We start from the raw sequence: 23722 nt of genomic DNA on the forward strand, positions 1-23722 counted from the left end.
ATTATTATTTGCACTCAGTAATGGAACAGCAATACATTTAATTTTGTGAAAGATTATATTGGGTTTCTTTTAAGTATTTATTCAAGTCCAGGTACACTACATCCACTGGCTCTCCCTTGTCCGTTGTCCACAGAACCAGGCTCAGTGCCAGAGACCTACTCGCCATGGTTGTCCTCTATCAGGTCACCCCCCTCAACAGCATCCAAAACGAGATAACGATTACTGAGGGGGATGATCACGGGATGCTCTCTACTATCTGAGCTCATTCCTTCCCTTTCCTGACAGTCACCCACTTGTCTAACTTCTGCAGCCTCCGGGTGACTAACTCCCAGTAGCTCCTGTCTATCTCCCGCTCACTTTCCCTAATAAGCTGTAGGTCATCAAGTCACAGCTCCAGATCCCTAACACAGTCTCTCAGGAGCTGCATCTCCGTGCACCTGGTGCAGACGTGGCCATCTGGGAGACTGGAAGATTCCCAGGATTCCCACATCTGACACCCAGAGCAAAATACTTACCCTACAGACATGCTCCCTATTCCTCTGAACAAAAATGCAAGGGAAAAAAACTAAGTCCACCTACCCACCTACCTCGCCGAAGCCTGAATGACCACTCCTTTGATGACTGCTCCACTAGGCAGTGTCTCCCTTCTGTACCTGAACCTGTCTTGGAGCTCTCCAACTCGTGATTAGTGTGCCAGTTATAGCCAAGTTCCCGCAGAGCTTTCCCCTTTTAAACTTCGCTCCTGGACCTGGGCGCCGCCTCCTCTCTCGAAGTTCTCCAACTCACGATTGATGCGCCGGTTATAACCAAGTTCCCGTGAAGCTTTCTCCTTGTCAGGGGTAAGTTTATTTACACAGAGAGTAGTGAGTGCATGGAATGGGTTGCCAGGGACAGTGGTGAAGGTGGATATGATAGGACCTTTTAAGAGACTCCTGGATAGGTACATGGAGTTTAGAAATATAGAGGGTTATGGGTAATCCTAGGTAATTTCTAAATTAAGTGCATGTTCGGTACAGCATTGTGGGCTGAAGGGCCTGTATTGTGCTGTAGGTTTTCTATGTTTCAATCCCCACCCCACCATACCCCTCTCCACCCCAACACACCGCACCAAACCTCTCTCCACCTCAACAAAACCCTCTCCACCCCACCATACCTCACCCCACCAAACCCCACCCCATCATACCCCTCTCCACCGCACCCCAACACAACCCTCTCCACCCCAACACAACCCACCAAACCCCTCTCCGCCCCAACACATCCCATCCCACCATACCCCAGCCCACTCCAACACACCCCACCAAACCCCTCTCCACTCCAACACACCAAACCCCACCAAACCCCTCTCCACCCCAACACACCCCACCCCAACAAACCCTTCTCCACCCCAACAAACCCCTCTCCACCCCAACACACCCCACCAAACCCCTCTCCACCCCAAGACACCCCATCTCAGCTCAATCCACCAACCCCCTCTTCAGCACTCTGCACCCCACCCCACCCAATCACACCCCATTGCACCCTGTGATTGACTCTACATTGATTTTACACAGCTCTATACACCCTCATTCTCCCACGCTCAAGCCCAAGAAATAACCTCCCATCATCAACCTTTGCTTCATACATTCAAGCCAGTTGTGTTCCAATTAGCCAGCTCTTCCTGGATCTCAATCGATCAGACTTTCCGTAGCAGCATGCCGTTTGGAACCCTCACTGGCTCTTCACTTGCTGACATAACTGGGGCAGGGGAATACAAGGGTGTCATCAGTGTTTTGATGGATGTGTAACAAATATATTCCCTCACTTTGGGTATTTTAGGCCAATGCCGAGAAGCTATGCAGAACGTATGAGGATCAATTGAACGAGGCAAATAATAAAGTAGGAGAACTGCAGCGGCAGGTGTCTGATCTTGCTTCGCACAAGGCCAAGCTAGAGAGTCAAAACGGTAAGAAACTGCAAAATAATGTATGGGGGAATGGACAGGGTAGGAGGAACAGATCATTATCTCCCCTTGGATATACCTGCCCAAGTACCTCCCCTGTGGAAGCAGCAGGAAGAATATTTGGGAGAAGATGGAGGGCTAGAGGAAATCTAGAAGAATAGAAGAGCAAACTTTAAAGATAACTATGAAAATCAAAAACTGCAGTTAGTGGAAACATAAAATCACAGGGATGGGGGCAGGGACCTTACTCTATAAAAATCTTGGATGGTCTGCTCTCTGATATGTAGGTTTTCTTTTCTCTCTATTCTCACTCTCTAAATGCTGTTATTCACACCTTCCCTGGTTTTACCCTGTTACTCCTTCCCCAGCTCTCCCTGCAGCTTTCAAGTTTTTATTTGTGTCTCCTTCCCAGATCTGATTAAGGGTCTTCAATCTGAAACATTAGCACTGTTGTGCTTCCTACAGATAGGGTCCGATCTGCTGAACACTTCCAGCATTTGTATTCTATTTCAGTTTCCTAGCATCTGCAGTTATGTTGGTTTTCACAGATGGGTGGTGACCACAACAATTCACCTGATATGTTGACCCTGTTTCCCTTTCCGCAGCCATTCCTTAGTTTACTGAATGTTTCCATCACTTTGTGTTTCTGTTCTGATTTTAATTCAGACAGCCAGTTCTGGCCACAATGAACCAGGGAACAACAATCAAGACGATGTGCCCTTTGTGGCTCCTTTTGCACTTGAGCCAAGGAGAGAGCACTGTCAGCAGTTTTAACTGCCTAAGTGCCTGATTCAGACACAGCAAGTGCTAATACATATGGGTGACCAGAAGACCACAAGAAATAGGAGCAAAATTATGCTACCTGGTGCATTGAGTCTGCTCTGTCGTTCCATCATGGCAGTTCTATTGTCCTTCTCAACCCCATTTTCCTACCTTTGACACCCTTATTAATCATGAACCTATCAATCTCAGCTTTATGATAGCCTCCACAGCCATCTGTGGCAATGAATTCCACAGATTTCTCACCCCCTGGCTAAAGAAATTCCTTCTCATCTCTGTTGTGAATTGATGTCCCTGTACTTTGAGGCAGTGCCCTCTGGTCTGGACTTACCCACTATAGGAAACATCCTCTACACATCCACTCTATCTCGGCCTGACAGTATTGGGGTGGGATTGGTTAGGCAGGGATCTGTGATTCCATGTAAATGAGCACTGTAATTCAACAAGAATGAACATGAAGGATAACTACTTGATAAACACTGGTGACACTGGAAATTGGAGTAGCAACGTGACAATGCAGCAAGAAGTGTTCGGGGTCAGGGGGGCCACGGTGTGGAATTTATTTATGTTCATTCATGAACTTGTAAATGTGTTCTTTGATTGTCATCATTAGGAGAGTTCAGCAGACAAATGGAAGAAAAGGAGGCTTTGATTAGCCAACTAAGCCGGGGGAAATTGTCGTTCACACAAAGTATCGAAGAGCTGAAAAGGCAGCTGGAAGAGGAGAACAAAGTAGGTTCACAAAATGAATAAATAAACACCCCTGCATAGGGTTGTTACCAAATGCTGTGCCATACATCAGGGCACAATATCCAGTGTTTGATCAAACACTTAGATTTAAAGTGGTTAAAGAAGGAAAGAGAGGTTTAGAGTAGGAATTCGATAGCTTAAATCCTGGTGATGAATTGATGGTCAAAGGACTGGGGCTGCACAACTGTTCAGTTTCTGAGAGCTATTAAAACAGAAGATGTAAAAACCATGGAATGGGTAGAACCCAAGAAAAAGAGTATAAAGACCATAAGACATAGGAGCAGAATCAGGCCATTTGATCTATCAAGTCTGTTTTGCCATTCAATCATGGCTGATCCTTCCCCCCCCCCCCCCTCAGCTCCACTCCCCAGCTTTCTCCCCATAACCTTTGATGCTGTGTCCAATCAAGAACCTATCAAGCTCAGCCTTAATTACCCCCAACGACCTGGCCTCCACAGCTGCCTGTGGTAATAACATGCAAATTCACCACCCTCTGGCTGAGGAAGTTTCTCCACATCTGTTTTAATAGCCCCTCTATCCTGAGGCTGTGCCCTCTTGTCCTAGACTCTCCCACCATGGGAAACATCCTTTCCACATCTACTCGAGGCCTTTCAATATTCAACAGGTTTCAATGAGATCCCTACCTTTTAAGTTCCAGCGAGTACAAACCCAGAGCTATCAAATATTCCTCATATGATAACCTTTTCATTCCCGAAATCATCATTGTGAACCTTCTCTGGACCCCCTCCAATGGAGCCCAATATTCCAGGTGAGGCCTCACCATTGCCTTATAAAACCTCAGCATCACATCTCTGCTCTTGTAATCTAGACCTCTTGAAATGAATGCTAACATTACATTTGCCTTCCTCACCACCGATTCAACCTGCAAGTTAACCTTCAGGGTGTTCTGCACAAGGACTCCCAAGTCCCTTTGCGTATCAGATTCCTGGATTTTCTCCCCGTTTGGAAAACTCTCCACACATTTATTTTGACTACCAAAATGTACGACAATGCATTTTCCAACACTGTATTTCATTTGCCACTTTCTTGCCCATTCTTCTAATCCATCTAAGTCCTTCTGCAGCCTGCCTGTTTCCTCAACACTACCTGCCCCTCCACCAGTCTTTGTATCATCTGCAAATTTGGCAACTAAGCCATCTATTCCATCAGCTAAATCACTGATATACAACATAAAAAAAAGCAGTCCCAACAACCGACCACTACAGAACACCACTAGTCACTGGCAGCCAACCAGAAAAGGATCCTTTTATTCCCACTCACAGCCTCCTACCAATCAGCCAATGTTCTAACCATGCCAATAATTTTCCTGTAATACCTTGGGCATATAAATTGATAAGCAGCCTCATGTGTGCCACCTTGTCAAAAGCCTTCTGAACGTCCAAATATACAACATCCATAGCATCCCTTTTATTTCACGTGAAATCTTCCTCAAATAAATCCAACAGGTTCGTCAGACGAGATTTTATCTTCAGGAAACCATGCTGAATTTGTCCTATCTTGTCCTGTGTCGCCAAGTACTCCATAATCTCATCCTTAACAATTGACACCAAGATCTTCCCAACTACTGAGGTCAGGCTAACTTGTCTATAATTTCCTTTCTACTGCCTTCCTCTTTTAGAAACACAGAAAACCTACAGGACAATACAAGCCCTTCGGCCCACAAAGTTGTGCTGAACATGTCCCTATCTTAGAAATTACTAGGACTACCCATAGCCCTCTATTTTTCTAAGCTCCATGTACCTATCCAAAAGACTCTTAAAAGACCCTATCGTATCCGCCTCCATCACCATTGCCGGCAGCCCATTCCATGCACTCGCCACTCTCTGAGTAAAAAAATTACCCCTGACATCTCCTCTGTACCTACTCCCCAGCATCTCAAACCTATGTCCTGTTGTGGCAACCATTTCAGCCCTGGGAAAAAGCCTGTGACTATCCACATAACCAATGCCTCTCATCATCTTCTACACCTCTATCAGGTCACCTCTCATTCTCCGTCACTCCAAGTAGAAAAGACCAAGTTCACTCAACCTATTCTCATAAGGCATGCTCCCCAATCCAGGCAACATCCTTGTAAAATGTCCTCTGCACCCTTTCTGTGATTTCCACATCCTTCCTGTAGTGAGGCGACTAGAACTGAGCACAGTACTCCACGTGGGGTCTAACCAGGTTCCTTTATAGCTCAACATTACCTCTCGGCTCCTAAATTCAATTCCACGATTGATGAAGGCCAATACACCATTCGCCTTCTTAACCACAGAGTCAACCTGCGCAGCTGCTTTGGGTGTCATATGGACTCGGACCCCAAGATCCCACTGATCCTCCACACTGCCAAGAGTATTACCATTAATACTATATTCTGCCATCATATTTGACCTACCAAAATGAACCACTTCACACTTATCTGGGTTGAACTCCATCTGCCACTTCTCAGCCCAGTTTTGCATCCAATCAATGACCTGCTGTAACCTCTGACAGCCCTCCACACTATCCACAACAGCTCCAACCTTTGTGTCATCAGCAAGCTTACTAACCCATCCCTCCACTTCCTAATCCAGGTCATTTATAAAAATCATGAAGAGTAAGGGTCCCAGAACAGATCCCTGAGGCACACCACTGGTCACTGACCTCCAAGCAGAATATGACCTGTCTACAACCACTCTTTGCTTTCTGTGGGCAAGCCAGTTCTGGATCCACAAAGCCGTGTCCCTTTGGATCCCATGCCTCCTTACTTTCTCAATAAGACTTGCATGAGGTACCTTATTAAATGCCTTGCTGAAATCCATGTACGCTACATCTACTGTTCTTCCTTCATCAATGTGTTTAGTCACATCCTCAAAAAATTCAATCAGGCTCGTAAGCATGACCTGCCCTTGACAAAGCCATGCTGACTATTCCTAATCATATTATACCTCTCTAAATGTTCATAAATCGTGCTTCTCAGGATCTTCTCCTTCAACTTACCAACCACTGAGGTAAGAATCACTGGTCTATAATTTCCTGGGCTATCTCTACTTCCCTTCTTGAAAAAAGGAACAACATCTCCAACCCTCCAATCCTCCAGAACCTCTCCCATCCCCATTGATAATGCAAAGATCATCGCCAGAGGCTCAGAAATCTCCTCCCTTGCATCCCGCAGTAGCCTGGGGTACGTCTCATCCGGTCCCAGTGACTTATCCAACTTGATGCTTTCCAAAAGCTCCAGCACATCCTCTTTCTTAATATCTACAAGCTAAAGCTTTTCCATATAACCATATAACAATCACAGCACGGAAACAGGCCATTCTGGCCCTCCTAGTCCATGCCGAACTCTTAATCTCACCTAGTCCCACCTACCCGCACTCAGCCCATAACCCTCCACTCCTTTCCTGTCCATATACCTATCCAATTTTACCTTAAATGACACAACTGAACTGGCCTCTACTACTTCTACAGGAAGCTCATTCCACACAGCTATCACTCTCTGAGTAAAGAAATACCCCCTCGTGTTTCCCTTAAACTTTTGCCCCCTAACTCTCAAATGACTTTCAGTCTGCTGCAAGTCATCACTACAATCACCAAGATCCTTTTCCATAGTGAATACTAAAATAAAGTATTCATTAAGTACCTCTGCTATTTCCTCCCGTTCCATACACACTTTTCCACTCTCACATTTGATCGGTCCTATTCTTTCACGTCTTATCCTCTTGCTGTTCACATACTTGTAGAATGCCTTTGGGTTTTCTTTAATCCTGCTCGCCAAGGCCTTCTCATGGCCCCTTCTGGCTCTCCTAATTTCCTTCTTAAGCACCTTCCTGTTAGCCTTATAATCTTCTAGATCTCTATCATTTCCTAGCTCTCTGAACCTTTTGTAAGCTTTTCTTTTCTTCTTGACTAGATTTATTACAGCTTTTGTACACCACAGTTCCTGTACCCCATCATAACTTCCCTGTCTCATTGGAACATACCTATGCAGAACTCCACACAGATTTGCCTGAACATTTGCCATATTTCTTCCGTACTTTTCCTTGAGAACATCTATTTCCAATTTAAGCTTCCAATTTCCTGCCTGATAGCCTCATAATTCCCCTTAGTCTAATTAAACGCTTTTCTAACTTGTCTGTTCCTATCTCTCTCCAATGCTATTGTAAAGGAGATAGAATTATGATCCCTATCCCCAAAATGCTCTCCCACTGATAGATCTGACACCTGACCAGGTTCATTTCCATATATCAAATCAAGTACAGCCTCTCCTCTTGTAGGCTTATCTACATATTGTGTCAAGAAACCTTCCTGAACACATCTAACAAACTCCACACATCTAAACCCCTTGCTCTAGGGAGATGCCAATCGATATCTGGGAAATTAAAATCTCCCATCTTGACAACTCAGTAATTATTACACCTTTCCAGGATCAGTTTCCCTATCTGCTCCTCAATATCCCTGTTACTATTGGGCGGCCTATAAAAAACACCCAGTAAAATTACTGACTCCTTCCTGTTCCTAACCTCTACCCACAGAGACTCCGTAGACAATCCCTCCGTGGCGTCCACCTTTTCTGCAGCCGTGACACTATCTCTGATCAACAGTGCCATGCCCCCACCTCTTTTGCCTCCCTCCCTGTCCTTTCTGAAACATCTAAAACCTGGCACTTGAAGTAACCAGTCCTATCCCTGAGGCATCCAAGTCTCTGTAATGGCCACCACATCATATCTCCAAGTACTGATCCACGCTCTAAACTCATCCGCTTTGTTCACAATACTCCTTGCGTTAAAATAGATACATCACAAAACTTCGGACTGAGCGTGTCCCTTCTCTATCACCAGCCTATCCTCCCTCACACACTGTCTACAAGATTTCTCTATTTGTGAGCCAACCACCTCTTCCCCAGTCTCTTCAGTTCAGTTCCCATCCTCCAACAATCCTAGTTTAAACTCTCTTAAAGAGTGGAGTGACATTTGCAATTTTCCAGTCCTCTGGCACTATGCCAGATTTGTAAACTTAGTTAAAAAAAAAATCTTTACTAATGCCTTCACAATCTCTACCACTGCCTCTTTCAAAACCCTGGGGTGCAGTTCATCTGGTCCAAGTGACTTAAGTACCCTTAAGTCTTTCAGTTTTCTGAACATCTTCTCCCTTGTAACAGTAACTGCATTCACTTCTCTTCCTTTACACCTTCAACACCTGGCACACTGCTAGTGTCTTCCACAGTGAAGACTGATGTAAAATACTCCTTTAGTTCATCTCCCATCTCCTTGGCCCCTGTTATTATTTCTCCAGCTTCATTTTCTAGCAGTCCTCTGTCCACTCTCAGCTTTTATTTTTTAATGTATTTGAAAAAGCTTTTACAATCCACTTTGATATTGTTTGCCAGCTTGCTTTCATATTTCATCTTTTCCTTCCTAACGATTCTTCTAGTTGCTCTCTGTAGGGTTTTAAAGGCTTCCCAATCCTCTGTCTTCCCACTAATTTTTTCTTTGTTGTATGCCGTCTCTTTGCTTCTACATTAGCTTTGACATCCCTTGTCAGCCATGGTTGTACTATTTTGCCATTTGAGTATTTAAAAATGGATTGTTAGACCAAAGTAAATGCTAATCAGAAGGGTGAACAGTATCCAGAGACAGTTTGGAGTAGGAGTTTTATAGCCTACAGTGCAAGAGAAACCAGTCATGAAGTGTTGGAAGTTTGTTAACCATATAACAATTACAGCACGGAAACAGGCTATCTCGGCCCTTCTAGTCCGTGCTGACACTTACACTCACCTAGTCCCACTGGCCCGCACTCAGCCCATAACCCTCCATTCCTTTCCTGTCCATATACCTATCCAATTTTACTTTAAATGACAATACAGAACCTGCCTCTACCACTTCTACTGGAAGCTCATTCCACACAGCTACCACTCTCTGAGTAAAGAAATTCCCCCTCATATTACCCTTAAACTTTTGCCCTCTAACTCTCAAATCATGTCCTCTTGTTTGAATCTCCCTTGCTGTCAATGGAAAAAGCCTATCCACGTCAACTCGATCTATCCCCCTCATTATTTTAAATACCTCTATCAAGTCCCCCCTCAACCTTCTACGCTCCAAAGAATAAAGACCTAACTTGTTCAACCTTTCCCTGTAACTTAGGTGCTGAAACCCAGGTAACATTCTGGTAAATCTTCTCTGTACTCTCTCTATTTTGTTGATATCTTTCCTATAATTCGGTGACCAGAACTGTACACAATACTCCAAATTCGACCTTACCGATGCCTTGTACAATTTTAACATTACATCCCAACTCCTATACTCAATGCTCTGATTTATAAAGGCCAGCATACCAAAAGCTTTCTTCACCACCCTATCCACATGAGATTCCACCTTCAGGGAGCTATGCACCATTATTCCTAGATCACTCTGTTCTACTGCATTCTTCAATGCCCTACCATTTACCATGTATGTCCTATTTGGATTATTCCTACCAAAATGTAGCACCTCACACTTATCAGCATTAAACTCCATCTGCCATCGTTCAGCCCACTCTTCTAACCGGCCTAAATCTCTCTGCAAGCTTGGAAAACCTACTTCATTATCCACAATGCCTCCTCCCTTAGTATCATCTGCATACTTACTAATCCAATTTACCACCCCATCATCCAGGTCATTAATGTATATGACAAACAACATTGGACCCAATACAGATCCCTGAGGCACACCACTAGTCACTGGCCTCCAACTGAACAAACAGTTATCCACCTCTACTCTCTGGCATCTCCCATCTAGCCACTGTTGAATCCATTTTACTACTTCAATATTAACACCTAACGATTGAACCTTCCTAACTAACCTTCCGTGCGGAACCTTGTCAAAGGCGTTACTGAAGTCCATATAGACAACATCCACTGCTTTACCCTCGTCAACTTTCCTAGTAATCTCTTCAAAAAATTCAATAAGATTTGTCAAACATGACCTTCCGTGCACAAATCCATGCTGACTATTCGTAATCAGGAATAGTATAGTTGTACTAACTTGTTAACTCACAAGTTAACAAAGCCAGGCATGAGGATTGCAGTTGCTGATGAGATGAAGCAGAACAGAATCAGACAACCTCACAGAGAATCCAACATGATGGTGCTGATAGGAGTTCTGAAGCTCATCCCAAGATCTCTTGAGAACCTAACCTGGTCCCAACATATCAATGCAGTTATAAAGAAGGCAAGACAGTGTCTATATTTCATTAGGAGTTTGAAAAGACTTGGTATGTCAACAAAAACTCTCAAAAACTTCTATAGATGTACCATGGAGAGCATTCTGACAGGCTGCATCACTGTCTGGTATGGAGGGGGGAGCTATTGCAGAGGACCAAAAGAAGCTGCAGAAGGTTGTAAATCTAGTCAGCTCCATCTTGGGCACTAGCCTACAAAGTACCCAAGACATCTTTAGGGAGTGGTGTCTCAGAAAGGCAGCAACCATTATTAAGGACCTCTAGCATGCCTTTTTCTCACTGTTACCATCAGGTAGGAAGTACAGAAGCCTAAAGGCACATACACAGTGATTCAGGAACAGCTTCTTCCCCTCTGCCATCCCATTCCTAAATGGACATTGAACCCGTGAACACTACCTCACGTTTTCAATATATATTATTTCTGTTTTTTGCATGATTTTTAATCTCCAATATATGTATACTGTAAATAGTTTATTTATTCTCCTATGTTATGTATTTCATTGAACTGCTGCTGCTAAGTTATCAAATTTCACAACACATGTTGGTGATAATAAACTTGATTCTGAAACACAGGTGACTGTTCTGGTTTCTCATCAGACAGTTACTATGGAGAAGAACAGGAATGTATTTAGTGGCAAGAGATGTAGGAACCAGTTAATTGGAAGAATTTATTGCTTGTCTAGGATGGAATGTCGTGCAAAGGGAAGGGATTGGAAGATTTGGTGTTGCAGTAAAAGTGCAGTATCAGCGATGTAGGTATAGTACTTTGAGCTGGTGTTGGGAACGGCAGCAGTTAGATGAGATGAAGATACCAAGAATAAATTCTAGTGATCACTCAAGATAACATTGTAGGAGTGGGAAGGGAATAAATCAAATACTACAGACTCTACAGATCTGAAATTAAACAACAAATGCTGGAAACAATAGCTCCAGCTGTGATTTGACCATGGTTTTATAATGTGTCCAGTTGTGGTTGTTACCCATTGGAATGCAGAGGAGAATCACTGGCAACTGATGGATAGTGAAGGAGGTTAGGACCATATCTGGATCAACTGGGAATATGGGCAAAGGAATGGCTTTTAACTTCCTAAAAGCAGAGAAGTACAAAGTCATGCATTTTAGGAAGTTATCCCAGGACAAGACAAAACAATATACTGTCTCAATCAAACTCTGTGTGGTAGTTACGTGTAGAGACCCTGGGGCATGTACATTATTCCCTGAACGTGGCCCCAGTGGTGACGAAGACCTTTGGCAACCTTGTCTTCATTGGACAGGATGTTGTGTACAAGAATTGTGATGTCACGTAACAGCTGTACAGAATGTTGGAATATGGAGAAAGCTGCCAGATGAAGTGCTAGAGGTAGGTACAATTATGACATTGAAAAGACAGGTTAATGGTTTGGAAAGGTTTAGAGGATATGAGCCAAATGCAATCAAATGGGGAAGTTAGGTCCCTTGGTCAGCATAGATGAGTTAGCCAAAGGGCCTATTTCTCCGCTGTATAACCCTAATAATCTAGTGTTAAATCTAACCTGCAGCACATATATTTAAGCAAATAATGGTTAGGAAATGTTGAGGAACGGTCAGAATATATGGGCTTTAGAGGGAGGAAATGTGAAAGAAGCTGAATATCCTGGTGAACAGGTGAGCAACTGGTAATTTTGAACTGAAGTTCAGAGACCAACTAGAAATCTGGTCATCACTGACAATGCTGAATGTGGAATTAGAAATGATCAGTTTCAAGTGTCAGAGCCCCATTCTGTCACCAGTCAAGCTCACAACCTCACATCATCTGGGAAATATTGGGATGTGGTAGGATCAGGAGCTTCCGTCAATTATTCCTCTCCATGTGGTTCACTGCTGGTGTAGCTGCCCAACATCAAAAACACTGTATCTGGACCCAATCTGTACAATTCAGTAAAATACTGGGCAATGTCTTTAGACTCAAGCTGTCTAGAAGGCTAATTGCTGATGACCATCCCCTCACTAGGCTTTAATGTAGGATAGTCATGATCTAATGGTTAAATGTAATTGCCAGCAGGCCCCACAAGATTTCTGTTTGTGCTTTCATTAAAGAGCAAGAACGCCCTGGCTCATGCCCTGCACGCTTCCCGACATGACTGTGACCTGCTGAGAGAGCAGTATGAGGAGGAGCAGGAAGCTAAGGCTGAACTCCAGCGAGCAATGTCCAAGGCCAACACCGAGGTGGCTCAGTGGAGAAACAAGTATGAAACCGATGCGATCCAGAGAACAGAGGAGCTGGAGGAAGCAAAGTACGTACGGGCTTCACATTTCCACTGGTGGCAATCTGCTTTGTTTTCACTGAGTTATTTCTCTGATCTCCATGTCTCCGAAGGCAGTTACAGTTAGTGCTGCCACCACATAGCTTTAGTGAACCAGTTCAATCTTAACCACAAACAGTGGATGATAGGGCACTGAGGAGTGTGGTAGAACCAAAGGATTTAGGAATACAATCCTTAATTAATTGAAATGTGTCGTAAGTAGATAGGGTCATAAAGAGAACTTTTAGCACATTGGCTTTCATAACTCAATGTATTTAGTACAGGAGTTGGGATGCTATGTTGAAGTTGTATTGAGGCCTAATTTTGAGATTTGTCACCTACCTACAGGAAAGATATCAATAAGATTGGAAGAGTCCAGAGAAAGTTTACAAGGATGTCAGTGGGACTTTAGGTCCTGATTTATAGGCAGAGATTCTATAGGATTGGACTTTTCCACTAGAGTGCAGGAGAATGAAGGGAGATTTGATAGAGGTATACAAAATTATGAGGGGTACAGACAGGGTAAATACAAGCAGGTTGGGTAAGACTGCAACCAGAGGTCTTATGTTAAGGATGAAAGGTGAAGTATTTAAAGTGAACCTAAGGGGACGCCTCTTCACTCAGAGAGTGGTACAAGTGTGGAATGTGAGCAGAAGTGAAGGTTGCAGGTTTAATTCCAATATTCAAGAGAAGGATTTAAGGACCTGAGTTATAGGGATAGGTTGAGTGAGTTAGGAATTTATTCCCTGGAGAGTTAGGAGAATGAGGGGAGATTTGATAGAGATGTACAAAATTATGAGGGATATAGATAGGGTAAATGCAAGCAAGCTTTTTCCACGGAGGTTTGGTGAAACTACAACCAGAGGTCATGGGTTAAGGGTGTAAGATTAAATACTTAAGGACAACCTTACATTTCATAATACAGTTTTTCATATGATTTTATTCCAGTACTGTTAGAGCCACAATGTTTGAGTTGAAAACAAAACCACAAACTCGCTGTCCCCAGAGGAAGCTGGAAACCATTGCCCGAGGGTTGACCTCTGCCGATGATGGCCGCCTTTATTGTGCAACATGTAACTCTAGTCATTGGAATCTATTCTCTCTGTCAGTTTTACTAGGACTTCTTGATACCAAACTCAGTTAAATGTTGCTTTGATGTCAAGGGCTGTCGCTCTCAACTCAGCTCTGCAATTTAGCTGTTTAAGACCGTGAGACACAGATGCAGCCACAGGCCATGTGGCCCACTGAGTCTGCTCCATCACTTCCTCATGGCTGATTTATTATCCTGTTCAACTCCATTCTCTTGCCTTCTCCCCAAGAACCAGTCAAACTCCACTCTAAGTATACACAATGACTTGGCCTCCACAGTCATCTGTAGCAATGAATAACACAGATTCAACCCTCTCTGACTAAAGCAATCCCTCCTCATCTCTGTTCTAAAGGGATTCTGAGACTGTGCTCTTTGGTCCTAGACTCCCCCACTATAGGAAGCATCCTCTCCACATTCACTCTACCTGGGCCTTTCAACATTCAATAAGTTTCAATGAGATCCCCCCTCATTCTTCTAAACTCTGGCGAGTACATACCTAGAGTCATCAAACACTCTTCACATGTTAACCCTTTTATTCATGGGATCATTCTCGTGAAGCTCCTCTGAACCTTCTCCAATACCAGCACTTCTTTTCTTAGATAAGGGCCCAAAACTGCTCACAATACTTGGTTCAGGGTTAGCCAGGCTTGATGAAAGCTAAATTGGGGATTGGTTAGCCAATAGATTTAAGTGCTACTTGAAGGCAGCCTGGATGACACTTTCTATTACCTTGTCAGTGGAGAGTAGACTGCTTGGAAAGTAATTTGCCAGACCTTTTTGAATGGGACATGCAAGGGCAACTTTCCACTGGATAAGTATTAGTTCAGGCTTTGGCCAAATGCACAGTTAATTATGGGGCACAGGTCTTCAGTACTGCAGCCAGGATATTGTCTAGTTCCACAGTGTTTGGTGTGAATCAAACATCAGAAAGAACAAAGGTTTACTGCAGTTAGATGGAAATGCAGACCGGGGGTGGGGGGTTGTGGGTAAATGGAGTGAGGTACCAAAGGAAGTGGTAAAGGCAGCTATAATAATACTACTTAAAAAGCATTAGGACTGGCACCTGGATAGGAAGAGAGTAGAGGGATAGAGGTCAGATGCAGAAAAATGAGATTGGGTTAGATGGGCACCATAGTCAGTGTGGATGAGTCAGGCCAAATGGCTTATTTCCATGCTGTATAACTCTCTGTGATGGGTTTAATCTCCCTGCTGATCACAGGAAGAAGTTGGCCATCCGACTACAAGAAGCTGAGGAGGCAGTGGAAGCAGCAAATGCCAAGTGCTCCTCACTAGATAAGACCAAGCATCGTCTGCAGACAGAAATGGAGGACTTGACAATTGATTTGGAGAGGGCAAATTCAGCAGCCATTGCTTTTGACAAAAAGCAACGCAACTTTGATAAAATGATTGCTGACTGGAAGCAGAAGTTTGAGGAGGCTCAGGCAGAGCTAGAGATGTCACAAAAGGAGTCTCGTAGTCTGAGTACTGAGCTCTTTAAACTCAAGAATGCCTACGAGGAATCTCTGGATCATTTGGAGACCCTCAAAAGGGAGAACAAGAACCTCCAAGGTAATGTAAAGCTACAGGTTCTAACCTGGGATGCAGCTCCTGTGACTTGGGTGAACAATATTATTATATTTCCAAAACTCTGGATTTTGGATGAGGAGTGGGAGAAGCTGGTTTGAGCTAGTAGAATGAGGTTGTAAGTGTAGGTAAGGGTTTCCAGTCTGAATGCAGAGAATGTTATAATGGGAGAGTTATATACAGAAATTTACAATTGGAGAGTCACAGTATCTATAAAAAGTATTCACTGCCCCCTTGGAAGTTTTCATGTTTTGTTGTTTTTACAAATTTGAATCATAGTGGATTTAATTAGGATTTTTTGACACTGATCAACAGAAAGGTCTGTTTCGTGTCAGTGAAAACAAATTTCTACAAATTGGTCTAAATTTATTACATTTATTAAACACAGATTAATTAATTGCATTATTATTCACCCCATCAAGTCAGTATTTAGCAGATGCTTCTTTGGCAGTAATTACAGCCTTGAGCCTCTGTGCGGATAGGTCTCTATCAGCTTTGCACATCTGGACACTGCAATTTTTCCCCATTCTTCTTTACAAAACTGCTCAAGCTCTGTCAGATTGCATGGGGAATGTTAGTGAATAGCCCTTATCAAGTCCAGCCACAAATTCTCAGTTGAATTGAGGTCTGGACTCTGACTTGGCTGCTCCAGGACTTAATTTTGTTGTTTTTAAGCCATTTCTGTGTAGCTTTGGCTTTATGCTTGGGGTCATGGTCTTGCTGGAAAACAAATCTTCTCCCAAGTCGCAGTTCTCTTGCAGACTGCATCGGGTTTTCCTCCAGGATTTCCCTGTATTTTGCTGCATTCATGTTACCCTCCACCTTCACAAGCCTTCCAGGGCCTGCTGCAGTGAAGCGTCCCACATAGCACGATAAAGCCACCACCATGCTTCACGGAAGGGATGGTGTGTTTTTGGTGCGGTGTGGTGTTTGGCTTATGCCAAACATGGAGTTCAGTCTGATGGCCATTGATATCCCGCTTTTTATTATTGGCTAGTCTCCCCTCATATTTTATCTTTTCCATTACAGCTTTTTTAGTTGCTTTTTTTCATTTTAAAAGCTTCACAATCATCCAACTTCCCACTCACTTTTGCTACTTGTATGCCCTTTCTTTGTCTTTTATGCATTCCTTAACTTCCATTATCAGCCACAGTTGCCTACCCCTGCTATTTGAGAACTTCTTCCTCTGTGTGACTTATCTATCCTACACCTTGTGAACTATTCCCAGAAACTTCAGCCATCCCTGCCAGTATCCTTCTCCAATCCACCTGGGCAAGCTCCTCTTTCATACCTCTGTAATCCCCTTTATTCCATTGCAATACTGATATACGTGACTTGTGCTTCTCCCTCTCAAATTGCTGTATGAATTCGATCCTTTATGTTTAGCTCCCTCATAAGATCTGGGTTGTTACTCAACACCCAATCTAAGATAGCCTTTCCCTGAGTAGGCTGAAGCACAAGCTGCTCTAAAAAGCCATCTCTTAGCATTCAACAAATTCTTTCTCTTGCAATCTGACACCAACCTGATTTTCCCATTCCCCTTGCATATTAAAGTCCCCCATTACAATTGTGCCATTACCCTTATTACATGCCTTTTCCAGTTCCTTTGCAATTTCATTCCCACATCTTGGCTACTATTTGGAGGCCTATATATGATTCCCATAATGGTTTTTTTACCCTTGCAATTTCTTAACTCCACTCACAAAGATTCGACATTCTCTGACCCTAAATCACCTCTTTCTAAAGATGTAATTCTAATCTCTTACCAACAGGGCCAAACACTGCCTATGCCTTCCTTCCTGTCCTTTCGATACAAAATATATCCTTTGTTGTTAAGCTCCCAACTATGGCCACATACTGACCAATCTCTAATTGCACAACAAGTTCATCCACCTTATTTCGAATGCTATGTGCATTTAAATACAGCACCTTCAGCCCTGAATTCTTTGCCCTTTTGAACTTTGCCTCTGTGGTACGATTTAACTCTTTGCTCTGTCTGCATTTGTACCCAATCATTGGCTTGTCATCCTCAGCTCTATCATCCTGTTCCCATCCCCTTGCCACATTAGCTTAAACCACTCCCAACAGCTCTAATAAATCTGCCTGCAAGAATATTGGTTCCCCTTGGATTCAAGTGCACCTTGTCCCTTTTGTACAGGTCACACCTGCCCAAGAAGAGGTCCCAATTATCCAGCCATCTAATCGCTGCCCCATGCTCCAATTCTTCAGCCACACATTTACCTGCCACCTCATTCTATTCCTATCCGCACTGTCGCATGGAACAGGCAGCAATCCCGAGATTACTACCATTGAAGTCCTACTTCTCAGCTTCCTTCCCAACTCCCTGTATTCTTTATTCAGGACCTCTTCCTTTTTTCTTCCTACGTTGTTGGTACCAATATGTACCACGACTTCTGGCTGCTCACCCTCCCTTTTCAGGACATTGTGGACACATCCATAAACATCTCACACCCTGGTATCTGGGAGGCAAACTATCATCCATGTTTCCTTTTCACGTCCACACAATCACCTATCTGTCCCCCTGACTATAGAGTCCCCCATTACTGCTGCCATCCTCTTCAGTTCCTTAACATTCTGAGCCACAGGGCCAGACTCAGTGCCAGAAGCACAGTCACTGTTGCTTCCCCCAGGTAGATCATTCCACCCCCCCCCCCCAACAGTACTCAAAATGGAGTACTTATTGTTGAGGGGGACGGCCACAGGGGTGCTCTTCACTCTTTGATGTTCTCCCTTCCCTCTCCTGACAATCACCCATTTATCTGCCTGCTGTAGCCTTGGGGTGACTACCTCCCTGTAGTCCTGTCTATCACTGCTTCATTTTCCCAAACAAGCTGAATATCTGTAATTAATTTAGATCACTTTGACACAAGTGTCTTTTTCTGTTGATCAGTGTCAAAAAAGCCACATTACATCCACTGAGATTTAATGTTTTAAAAGAATAAAACATGAAAACTTCCAAGGAGGGGTGAATACTTTTTATAGGCAGTGTATATACAGAAATTTATAATATGAGAATTATATACAGAAATTTATAATATGAGAATTATATACAGAAATTTATAATGGGAAAATTACACAAAATGTGACAATATGAAAGAAGTAATGATCTAAAAAGAAAAATGGAAAATGCTTCTAATTTTTTTTAAAAAAAGTTGAATACTGATTTACTGTTGTTAAATAACTGAATGACAGGACACAATATTTGAGAGGGATCAGTGTAAGCTCATTCCTATAATTTATGAATGACATAGTCTCATAGATCACAGAATTATACAGTACAGAAATAGGCCTTTATGGCTCACCTTGTTCATGTCAGAACGTGATACCGTTCTTCACTAATCCCAGTTTTGCAAGCACCAACATCACACAGAGAGCAATGAAAGAGCAAGTAATCGTTGTTCAAAGATGTTGCTGAGACGGAAATGTAGGTGAGAATTTGGAATAATTCCTCACTAAAATAGTGTCACAAGATCTGGAGCATCACATTTCTGTCTTTGCAAGCAAACGAAGCTTGGTTTACACTTCAATGCAGACCCAGCAGACTGCTGCAGTGTCAGAAGAGCAGTCATTGGCAAGAGGCTTTAAATTGAGGCCCAAATAGTCCTCAGATGGATGCAAGAAGTACTATTTTGAAGAAGAATAGGGGGAGTTATCACTGGTATCCAGGAAAATTTATCCCTCAGCTGACACTATTAAAATAAATTATCCACTTCCGATTGTTATCACTTGCTGTGTACAAATAGTCTGTTATGTTTCCCAGATTTCAACAGTGTCAATTTTTTCTAATGTTTAATTAGAATTTTGAAAAGTCTCACAAAAATGCAAAACTCTTAATATTCCACCTGACAGCTAACAGAGCAGCACTCCCCTATTGTAGTCAGCTTTGATAACATTGTTGAGGGGGCTCAAACTTACAAAGATACTGTTGCTCGCTTGGAGCTCAGATGGATGTTTACTGGAAAACAGATACTACTTCTTGTGATAACAGATGAGATCGCAGATCTGACAGACCAGATAAGTGAAGGCAGCAAGACTATACACGAACTGGAGAAGGTGAAGAAGGCTCTGGACCAGGAGAAGAGCGAGGTCCAGGGAGCACTGGCTGAGGCCGAGGTACGTGACAAAGCTCAAAGCAAGGGCAGGTAGATGGCAAAGATTGGAGGCCATCTTATCTCACTCTTGCTCCCTGGCATGTCAACACTGGGAGCAGGGGTTTTCAACCTGGGGTCCACTGACCCTTTGCTTAATGATGTCAGTCCAATCCATTAAAAATTTTGGGAACCCCTGTATATGATAAATGCATGGCCAGTTGTAAGAAACTAGATCTAGTTGAGCATATACTACACAACATTGCCTGAAGACAATTTGAAAGATCCTTCCTTAAAGCAGTGCTGTTCTGGAGACCGAGGATGACAGTTACCCATCCTGCGTCACAGACTCTTCTGTTTTCAGGATGTTGACATTATTGGGCAAGGTATTTATTGATTATTCAGAGCTGCCCCTGACAAGGTGGTGAGCTGCCTTTGAGAATTGCTACTGCGATTCTAGTAAAGGTATCCCACAGCACAGTTGGATTGGAAACTGCAGGACTGAGAGCTGGCAGCAGTGGTATATGTCTATAAGCTGGGAGAGGAATCATGGGCATTGCCTGCTCTGGTGTGAATTCATTACAGTGAAATGTGCGGGCCTCTCCCAAAATGTGTACAAGTTTAGGGGAATTCCAAACAGCACAAACTTCAACTGGCAAGGAACCCTTTAATGATCAAAATTTAATATACATTCAGTCAAATATTAAAAACTCAATAAACCATTTTTAAATATGTAATCAAAGTGACACCACATCATGACTGCGTTTGAGGGTCTGGCCTGGGACCACACTGAAACATGCCAGGAGAATGAGAACTTAGGGAGCCACCAGCAAATATCAATCATGAATATCTGATTTTATTTGCATTAGGGTGCCCTTGAACATGAGGAAAGTAAAACTTTGAGGATCCAACTCGAATTGTCACAGACCAAAGCTGAAATTGAGCGAAAACTGTCAGAAAAGGATGAAGAACTTGAAAATCTGCGGTGAGCAGGATGTTTTCATTGCCATATTATCAATTAGTGTGTTAAAGCATCTTGGTTAAGCTGCCAAAATCTCGAATTTTACTGGGCATGAGTTCCTTCACAGTGTACCACTCATTACCCTTCATGCTTTACACAATTGCTTCCTAGGCAATTCTCCTTCCATCTCCCTGTAACCTTTGACATTGGTAAGAGATAGATTACATCTTTAGATAGAGGTGACAGAGGGTCAGAGAATGTTGCATCTTTGAGGGAGGAGTGAGGGTGAAAAAAACATTATGGAAATCATATATAGGCAACCAGATAGTGGCCAGGATGTGGGGTCGAGATTTCCAAGGGAGCTGGAAAAGCCACACAATAAGGGTAATGACACAATTGTAATGGGGGCACATCAAAATGCGAGGGGATTGGGAAAATCAGGTTGGTGTCAGATCACAAGAGAGGGAATTTGTTGAATGTTATGAGATTGCTTTTTAGAGTAGCTTGTGCTTCAGCCTACCCAGGGAAATGCTATCTTAGATTGGGTGTTGTGTAACAACCCAGATCTTAATTTGGGAGCTTAACGTAAAGGAACCCTCAGGACACAGTGATCATAATATGATGGAATTCATACTGCAATTTGAGAGGGAGAAGCTTAAGATACATGTATCTGTATCGCAGTAGAATAAAGGGAACTACAGAGGCATGAGAGAGTCGCTTGCCCAGGTGGATTGGAAGCGAATACTGGCGAGGATGATGGCAGAACACAGGTAGCAGAAGTTTCTGGCAATAGTTCAGTAGACACAGGTTAGACATGTCCCACAGAAGAAGTAGTTCTTGGATGGCAGGTGTAGGCAACCATAGCTGACAAGGGAAGTTAAGGTCTGCATAAAAGCCAAGGAAGGGCATATAGGGTAGCAAAAGTAAGTGGGAAGTTGGATGATTGGGAAGTTTCTAAAATCCAAGAAAAGGCAACTGAAAAAAGGCTATAAGAAGGGAAAAGATGAAATATAAAGGCAAACTAGTCAATAATATAAGGCAGGATACTGAAAGTCTTTTCTGTTATATAAAGAGTAAAAGAGAGGTGAGAGTTGATATTGAACCACTGGAAAATGATGCTGGTGAGGCAGTAATGGGGGGGGGGGGGTGGACAAAGAAATGGCAGGTGAGCTTAATGGGTACTTTGCATCAGTCTTCACTGTGGAAGACACTAGCAGTGTGCCAGAGGTCCGTGAGTGTCAGGAAGCAGGAGTGAGTGCCATTTCTCTTACAAAGGAAGAATAGCAAGAAAAACTGAAAGATCTTAAGGTGGACAAGTCACCTGAGTCTCCTAGAGTCCTGAGAGAGGTTGCTGGAGAGATAACAGATCCATTGGTGATGATCTTTCAAGAATCACTTGATTCTGGCATTTAGGGGAGGCTTCTTCAGTGAAGGACACTAAGATTGGGCTTGGGGCTTTTGTGAGGGGAGAAGACAGAAGATGTCGTGGAGCCGACCTGGAGTGGGGCTGTTATTTGACGAAGCCCGGGGAGATTGAAGGAGGATCAGCGAAGGGTAAAGTGTGAGCTCCAATTTGTGCAGTTTCGTTAAAACGAGCCCTTTTCTATTTTTGCTTTTTCTTTAGTAACCATTTAGTCAAATTAAGAATTATAAAGCTAAATTGTTTAATTGTATGCGGTGTAGAGTCTGTTATTTGTAACAGATAAATCACGCAGCATCCACACAAACAGGGGGTTTTGGGAGGGCTTGCACTTCATCTCCCACGTTTGGCGGGGCCAGAGACTGTCTTCCCTAGATTTATGCAGTCGATAGAACCAGAGTGTTTCACGGTGTTAGCATTCAAGAATATAAAAGCAAGGATGTAATGTTGAGACTTTATAAAGCAATGGTGAGGCAACTTGGAGTAATGTGAGCAGTTTTGGGTCTCCTATCTTAGAAAGAATATGCTGAAACTGAAGAGTGTTCAAAGAAGGTTCACAAAAATGATTCCAAGACTTGTCATATGAAGAGCATTTGATGGCTCTGGCCTGTATTCATTGGAATTCAGAAGAATGAAAGGTGACCTCATTGAAACCTATCAAATGCTGAAAGGCCTTGATAGAGTGGATGTGGAGAGGATGCTTCCTCTGGTGGAAGAGTCTCAGAATAGATGTGCAATTTTTTCGAACGGAGATGAGGAGGACTTCCTTTAACCAGACAGCCTCAATCTCCTGCCTTATCCCTGTATTTCTTCATGCCCTGACCAATCAAGAATCTATCAACCTCTGCCTCAAATATACATAAAGACTTAGCCACCACATCTGTATGTGACAAAGAATTCCATAGACTCACCACTCTCTGGCCAAAGAAATACCTCCTCACCTCCATTCTAAAAGGACACCCCTTTATTTCGAGGCTGTGTCGTCTAGTGTTAGACTCTCCCACCATGGTTAACATCCTCTCCACATCTACTCTATCAAGATCTTTCACCATTCGATCAGTTTCAATGGGGTCCTCCCTCATTCTTCTGAGTTCCAGCAAATCCAGGCCCAGTGCCATCATACGCTCTTCATATGACAAACCATTCAATCCTGGAATAATTTTTGTGAATTCCTTTGAACCCTCTCCACATTCTTTCTAAGATAAAGGGCCCAAACTTGCTCAGAATATTCTGTGGGGCCTCAACAGTGCTTTATAAAGTTTCAACATTACATTTTTACTTTTATATTATATTCCTTTTGAAATGAATGCTAACTTTGCATTTCCTTTCCTCACTACAGACTCAACCTGGAGATTAACCTTTGAGATTAACTCCCAAATCCATTTGCACCCAATGTTAACATTGCAGTACAGTGCAATACATGATAATATTGACAAAAAAGGGTAGTATTGATGGTTTCCTTCTCCCAGTCACCCCATACTGTAGCTACTGGGTCTCTTAACCCTTTCCCCAAACTGTTCTATTGCCCATCAACAGTTGCTTATCTGCACTCTGTAATCTCCTTCCTCACTTATCAAATTTCACCATCTGCAACTTTCCATATATTG

The 23722-nt window shown here is 43.0% G+C and overlaps 1 protein-coding gene across 1 annotated transcript in view; it reads left to right on the forward strand.

The window, feature by feature from the left end:
- The window catches only part of LOC140736306 (myosin-7-like), a 109113-nt gene that overhangs the window by 65361 nt on the left and 20030 nt on the right, over positions 1–23722 (forward strand). The window contains exons 29-34 of the mRNA XM_073062297.1: positions 1816–1942; positions 3333–3451; positions 12746–12942; positions 15261–15610; positions 19635–19759; positions 20604–20719. Coding sequence (XP_072918398.1) covers positions 1816–1942; positions 3333–3451; positions 12746–12942; positions 15261–15610; positions 19635–19759; positions 20604–20719 — 1034 coding nt within the window. The remainder of the gene's footprint in view (positions 1–1815; positions 1943–3332; positions 3452–12745; positions 12943–15260; positions 15611–19634; positions 19760–20603; positions 20720–23722) is intronic.

Source organism: Hemitrygon akajei, chromosome 11, assembly GCF_048418815.1.
Source record: "Hemitrygon akajei chromosome 11, sHemAka1.3, whole genome shotgun sequence".
NCBI lineage: Eukaryota > Metazoa > Chordata > Chondrichthyes > Myliobatiformes > Dasyatidae > Hemitrygon > Hemitrygon akajei.